Raw genomic sequence first — 7,443 nt, 5'->3', positions numbered from 1 at the left:
CTACTATGCAAGGCCAGATTTGCCTAATAAGCCAAGTTTTCCAGAATTTCAATATTTTTTCAAATGTTTTTCTTGTGAAATGATAAAGTTATTCATTTCATTATGTATGAGCTAAATTTTTTTAAATTTGAGTTAAAATTAATGTAGATATATGATCGAACCTAACCAAGCCTACCTAACCTAACCTAACTTATCTTGACCTAATCTATACTAACATAACTAAATCAATAATTTATGTTCTTAATATAATATAATAATAATATTTAAAAAAAAGGAAACAATTTATTGAAAATTAAAAGTCACTTGGCCTATTAGGCCAATCGGTACTTGCATAGTAGGCCAAGAAGTGCGTTCTGACTACTAGGTACGACATATATATAATATATATATATATAATATATATATACATATTTATATATACATATACATATATATATATATATATATATATATATATATATATATATATATATATATATATATATATATGTACACAAACACACACACACACTGTATTTGCAACTTAGTCCTTGGTTACTATGGCAATGCATTTATATTTGTATCTCTCTAAAATAATTAGATAACATACCATTGATATTTTGGGGTATAACGTCTACAACAGAAACTGGAGGCTTCATTACTTCATGACTGCAAGGGAAAGGATTTGATGGTGTGCCTAGTAATAGAAAAAAAACAGTAAAAAATATATTACTATAACAAGTTATTTATAATTACATTTAAGATCAGTTAGTGATTATATTTAACTGTTGACAATAATACTAATACCTAAAGCTCTGCTTTTTCTAGACGAAGTGCCAGTGTACATAATTGTCCGCCTTTTTGGGTTGTTATTTTGGGAATCATAAATTGCTCGAAGCCTTGTTATCTCCTCTTCAATCTCCTTCAATTTCTTTTGGTGTTGTAAATCTTGCACACTTTTATGCAACTCATCTGAACATAGATAAAGAACACAAAGTATTCTATGTAAAGCTGGAAAATGATATTATCCAACACAAATACGTGAAGTGTGTGAAAGCTGTATTTTAAATGCAGATGACATAAATTGCTCATTTGACAATATATGTTGGTAATCTTTACAACAATATGAAAGGGAGTAAAATATTTCCTTTAAATAAAATTAAATTATTCAATTATGTTATTTATTTCCATATTTAACATTGTGAATAAAAATATAAGTGAGCTTACCATGTACAACAGGTATATGTTTTTTTTCTGATCTCTTGATATTTGCCTGAGCCTGGCTTTCCGGCTGAGCTTTACGTTTGGCATCAAAAAGCCTATAGCCACACTTGCAGACATGTTGATTAATGTTCACGATAATATTACATGAGGGACATAATCGCTGTAAAGCGTTTCTCAGGACTGAAAAATAAAGATAATTTGGGTTATGATAAACTGTGCAGTACAGTATAATTACATTATAATGTAGAACTACCTAAGCTCACCAGAAGTCACACACAATATGGGAAATCATTCATATTTGAATGATCAAATAAATGAGCAAATGATGAATGAATGATTTGAATGAGCAAATCATTCAACACAAAAGACCACATGGATAGTGAAATCTGGATCCAAAATTATAATTTATATAGATGTGACAGAGTAATAAGGTCAGGTGGAAGAGTAGGTCTGTATATTAAAGAGGAACTGGCATGAACAGTGCTCCTGAACTCAACTAATGAGGTGGTAGAGGTACTTGGAATCAGGGTTGAAAATATAAATCTAATTATTATTTTAATATACAAACTGCAAGATGCAACAGTTGAGAAATTAACTGAGCAAATACACAAAATAGAGAATATCCTTGATAACTTAACAAACCCAGTACCAGATATTATCTTCTTTGCAGACTTCAATCTGCCCATTTTAAAATGGAGAATAGTAAAAATAACATTATAGCAGGAAATCAACCTGGAAATAACAAACTACAGGTCAGATCACTACTGACATTCTGTGACAAATTCTCGCACAGTCAGCAGATTACAGAACCAACTAGGAACGAAAACACGCTGCACCTGATATTTACAAACAATGACGAGCTAATCAGTGACATTACTGTCTCAAACACTACGTACTCGGACAACATTGAAGTGAAAACTAACATTAATAATGGTAGTAGGCCTAAGAGAAACAACAAGTGAGAAGGGTTATTCAATAAATCCAATTTTAATAATAATAATAAAAGGATAGACTGGGCAAAAATAAATGGGGAACTTACGAACGTTCAATGGGAATGTGTTCTAAGTAATAAACATCATACACAAAGAATAGAAAAACAGACTTCTGAAGCCTATGAAGTCTGTCTGAAACATGTTCCTTTGAGGAAAGCCAGAAAGAGGTCCAACGTAGAAAGAAAACGCAGGTGACACTACAAAAAAATACAAAAAACAACAGAAATGATTAAGCAGACAACTTTTCATACAAAGAAGGAATAATTTAAACAGGAAGATTGTAGAAATAAAACAGAGACTGAAGCATTCATATCAGATTGAAGAGAGGCAACTAGACAAAAAAGCAATTCAAGAAATAAAGGAAAACCCAAAATATTTCCTCATTTATGCTAAATCATAAGAAAATATCACTGCCAATATTGGACCTATTTGTATTAGTGAAGGTTCATACATTGAGTATGACAAATTTCTAATTTGTCATAACACTAATTTTACAATTAGTGAAATCCTAAAGAAGTTGTATGAGGATATGTTTAGCACTCAGATGCACAGCATGAAAGTAAAAAATCTGGACAACTTCTTTATGCGTGATATCCAAACCCCTGTAAATATAACCAATATCAACACGAGCATGGAACATTTTGAAAGAGAATTTTACAATATGCCCATGCACTCAGCCCCGGGTCCAGACTCATGGAATTTAATATTTATAAAGAAATGCAAAGTGACATTAGCACAGGCACTCAGTATAGTGAGTAGGAAGAGATTGGACACGGGGGAAATACCAGATGCGCTTAAAGCAGCAGACATAGCCCCTCTACACAGGTATACAGTACACGGATTTCACAAACGCATTCGACAAATTTGACCATGGAGTGATAGCACACAAAATGAGGTCAATGGGAATAACTGGTAAAATAGGACGCTGGATACTCAGTTTTCTGTCAAACAGAACACAAAGAGTAACAGTCAACCATATAAAATCGAGTCCAAGAACAGTTAAAAGCTCTGTACCTCAAGATACAGTCCTTGCACCATTGCTTTCCCTTATTCTCATATCAGATATAGAATCATATACAAGGCACAGCATTGGATCATCCTTGGCAGATGACACAAAAATCAGCTTAAAAATGACCTCTGCTGAAGATATTGAAAAACTACAAGTAGATACAGTATTAATAAAGTTTACGACTGGGCTGCAGAAAATAACATGATGTTTAAAAGCGACAAATTCCAGGTACTCCGATATGGTAAAAATGAGAACCTTAAACATAATACAGGGTACAAAACACAATCAAATTTGTCCATAGTAGGAAAGTAACATGTAAAGGACTTGGGAATAATAATGTCTGACGAACTAAAGTTTAGGGAGCATAACCAAGCAAATATTGTGGCAGCCAGAAAAATGAGAGGATGGATTACGAGAACTTTCAAATCCAGGGATCCCATCACAATGGTTGTACTCTTCAAGTCACTTGTGTTGTCCCGTCTTGAGTACTGCTCAGTACTCACTTTCCCCTTCAGAGCAGGTGAAGATTGCTAAAATAGACGGAATACAGAGAACATATACAGCATGCATAGACTCGATAAAGCACCTAAATTATTGGGATCGTCTCAAAGCTCTCCAAATGTACTCACTAGAAAGGAGACAAGAGAGATACCAAATAATATACACATTACACATAGAAAATACTGGAGGCCCAGGTCCCAAATCTACACAGTAAAATAACAACATACTGAAGTAAACAATATGGAAGAAAATGTAGAATATAACCAGTGAAGAGCAGGGGTGCCATAGACACAATCAGAGAGTACTGAATAAACACCAGAGGTCTGCGGTTTTTCAACATACTCCTAGCGAGCATAGGAAATATTGCCGAAACAACCGTGGACTTCTTCAAGAGAAAACTAGATAGTTTTCTCAAAGGAGTGCCGGACCAACCAGGCTGTGGTGGGTATGTGCGCCTGCAGGCCACTCCAAGCAACAGCCTGGTGGACCCAACTCTCACAAGTCAAGCCTGGCCTACTGCCAGTCTTGCTGAGTAAAAGAACTCCCAGAACCCCATCAAGCAGGTATTGATTGCACTTTAAATACTTAGTATAAGCAAAGATATTTAATGTCTGGTAAAGGATGGAGGGTAGGCAATCCAAGAGAGGAGGTGCATACTCTAGATGAAAGCAAACTAAGTAATACTTAATAAATATTCTAAATTGGAATTTTAGGTAATAATGTACAATCTTTGGATGACAAAACAACACATCAGAAAACGAAGATGCAATGATCTTTACGTCTGTCTGGGACAATTATCAAATTGTGTAATTAATATTTTTGTGAATCATTTGCTAATTATACTCTTAGCTAAATGGATAAATGTAGCATGAAAGACTGCTTCATACACTTTTCTGTCCTGAAAATTATGATAATTTGGGCTATCATAAAGTATGCAATATGATTAAAATCTAGTACAGCGATAAAGGAAACCTAATCCTAATTACTGTATAATGAAACTTACTTGGATTTTTGGAATCCATTGTTGCAATGAGCTCTCAGATATTCGACTGCATGAGAAACAATATCACCGATTGAAATTGATGTTGGGCTGCTGTAAAATTTACCCAAAAGGTACAAAACTATTTAAAACCAGGCATAAAATAGAATCAGTTTAGATTAATTATATAAAACTACAAGAACACGGTAGGATGCATATTTGCACCACCATCCAAAAACTGCAAATGAGAGTTGTGACATGCAAATCTCATAAGCACTTTTTGTTTACATATTAACTTCTTGGCATTTTTTCAGTAATTAAACTGAGATAAAAATAAAATTAATACATGTGAAAATACAAGCAAAATATAACTGAAATTTGAACAATGAAACTTTACAGATGATACAGAAGACACAAGTAAATTGGCACTGTAGGAGACATTGAAAAAACAGAAATAACATGATTTTAACAGTGATAAGTTACAGGTGCTGAAGTATGGTAGAAACGAGGAAATTAAATGAAACAAGGAACACAGGACACAATCAGACCCACTCTAAGAAGGAACAAACATGCAAGAGATCTGAGAATTACGACGTCTGACGACCTCACACTTTGTGAACATAACCGAGCAAATATAGTGGCGGCCAGAAAAATAATGGAATGGTTTATGAGAATGTTAAAATTCAAAGACCCTACCCACAGTAATGCTAATACTATTCAAATAACTGGTGCTGTCCCATCTTGAGTATTGCTCGGTACTGACTCCCCCTTTCTGAACAGGAGAAATCTCTGAATTAGAGGAAATAAAGAGACCATAAACAGCAAACATATAAATGATAAAACATCTAAATAATTGAGACCGTCTCAAAGCTCTCAAAATTTACTCTCTGGACACGAGACAAGAATGGCATCAAATAATACATATATGTAAGATACTAGAGGGCCAGGTCCCAAATTTGCACAGCATAATATAACAACATACTGGAGCTAAAGATACAGAAGGAAATTAATAATAGGTGTCATAGGTACAATCAGAGAGCAGTCTTAACAGTAGGGGGTTCAAGGGCTGTTTGCTAGGCTAGGCAAGGGTAGACTAGGCTTGGCTAGTGTTGGCTAGGTTATGCTAGGAAGAAGTAGGCTAGGCTGATTTACTCCACCAGTAATTGGCGGTCTGTCTAATTACAAGCTACCACAAGCTACACAAGCTTCACATAGCTTCCTGGCAATATGTTAGTAATGAATAAATAAGATATATTTACTCATTATAATGTTGGTACTGAATGTACAACACGAAAAAACATAATTTTAATCTGAAAAAGTATCTTTCTATAAAGAAATTAAATGAAAATAAAGAAATGGTGACACCAAATCAAGTCGACGATCCAAGCATCGGTTAGGTGAGGTGAGGTTAGGTTAGGTTAGGTTAGGTTAGGTTAGGTTTGATTAAGTTAGGTTAGATTTGGTTAGGTTAGATTTGGTTAGGTTAGATTTGGTTAGGTTAGATTTGGTTAGGTTAGATTTGGTTAGGTTTGATTAGGTTAGGTTAGGTTAGGTCAGCCTAACATATCATATTTATTCATTACTAACGTATTGCCAGGAAGCTTTGTGAAGCTTGTGTAGCTTGTGGTAGCTTGTGGTAATTAGACAAGACCTGTAATTGGGGGGAAAGGGGGGAGGGGGGAACCTCAATACAAGCCTAATTTGTAGCTTCCTGTTCTCCGACACAATGATTTATTTTACGTCAGGCTTTCAGCACAGCCGCATAAAAAAACCTGGTTATTTATTTATTAATATACGAGAAGGTACACTGGGGGTTAAGAGAGAAAATAGGAATAATGATGATTTTACAATCTTGCCCGAAACGCTATTCGTACTAGTGGCTTTAGGTATTGTATGTACTACCTCTATCTATAAATCAAACAGAATGTTTGTACTGTAACTCTGCATCTATGTATATATTTTTCCTAAATAAATTATTATTATTATTGTAAAGCCACTAGCACGCATAGCGTTTCGGGCAAAGATCCCGTACCCAGAAGCTGGGTATCTTTGGTTGCCCTGTGACTACTCTTATGACATTCCCTAACTCTTATGACATTCCCTAACAGTATTGGTAAACTAATAACAATGAACAGTAGCTCAATATTACCGGAATAATCCAACTCATGTGGCCATGTTTTTGTTGTGAAGCGAGGTCGTTCAGTTCGTATACAGCATACCTTCTTACGAAGGTTAGAGTCTTAAAAATGTCTTACCATTGCTAAGAAATCATAAGATATACTTATTTACAATAATACACTGGTTGTTTTTGTTGATTTAGGGGCGATGACATGAGTAAACTGGTTATGTTGTGATGATTTAGGGGCAACGAACTGTTGTTATTAGACTATGTTTTGTACATAAGCAAAAAAACAAGATGTAATTCTTTTAATTATAACAATAATAAAGACAAAAAGTTAATAATTAATGTACTTGTTAAGCAAAATTCGCAATATCTTAGTTTTATTTAGGAAAAAAAATAAAAGACATCTGGAAAAAGATCTGCAGACTATATGTCTTACATTTTATTCCGTTATTTACACTAAAAGAACAATTAAACGTACACTATCGCCCGTGCCTGGTGCACGAGCACCAGGCACGGGCACCGGGAGCATCCCAGACACTGACTTAATCGACTGAGATTAAGGCAGTGTCATTTTCATTCCTTTAGAACAAGGAAATCTCATTCTTAAACTGTATAATATGAGCTGCGCAATAAT

At 34.5% G+C, this 7,443-nt stretch overlaps 1 protein-coding gene across 9 annotated transcripts in view; it reads right to left on the bottom strand.

Annotated features, from left to right (window-relative positions):
- The window catches only part of LOC123749149 (uncharacterized), a 17,983-nt gene extending 10,957 nt beyond the window's left edge, over window positions 1-7,026 (bottom strand). For 2 of the 9 annotated variants that reach the window (XM_069320690.1, XM_069320692.1), the window contains exons 1-5: window positions 6,834-7,025; window positions 4,709-4,798; window positions 1,207-1,383; window positions 787-951; window positions 590-676 (exon numbers count right to left, since the gene is read on the bottom strand). In XM_069320690.1, the coding sequence (XP_069176791.1) occupies window positions 590-676; window positions 787-951; window positions 1,207-1,383; window positions 4,709-4,727 (448 nt within the window). In that variant the 5' untranslated portion in view covers window positions 4,728-4,798; window positions 6,834-7,025. Of the gene's footprint in view, window positions 1-589; window positions 677-786; window positions 952-1,206; window positions 1,384-4,708; window positions 4,799-6,833 lie in introns of all 9 variants that reach the window. The other 7 variants (XM_069320699.1, XM_069320698.1, XM_069320695.1 and 4 more) reach the window with 5 other exon arrangements.
- Window positions 7,027-7,443: the final 417 nt, after the last annotated feature.

Source organism: Procambarus clarkii, unplaced genomic scaffold (assembly GCF_040958095.1).
Source record: "Procambarus clarkii isolate CNS0578487 unplaced genomic scaffold, FALCON_Pclarkii_2.0 HiC_scaffold_311, whole genome shotgun sequence".
In the NCBI taxonomy this organism is placed as follows: Eukaryota; Metazoa; Arthropoda; class Malacostraca; order Decapoda; family Cambaridae; genus Procambarus; species Procambarus clarkii.
The sequence above is the reverse complement of the archived record's forward strand: the minus strand, read 5'-3'. Positions and strand labels throughout refer to the sequence as shown.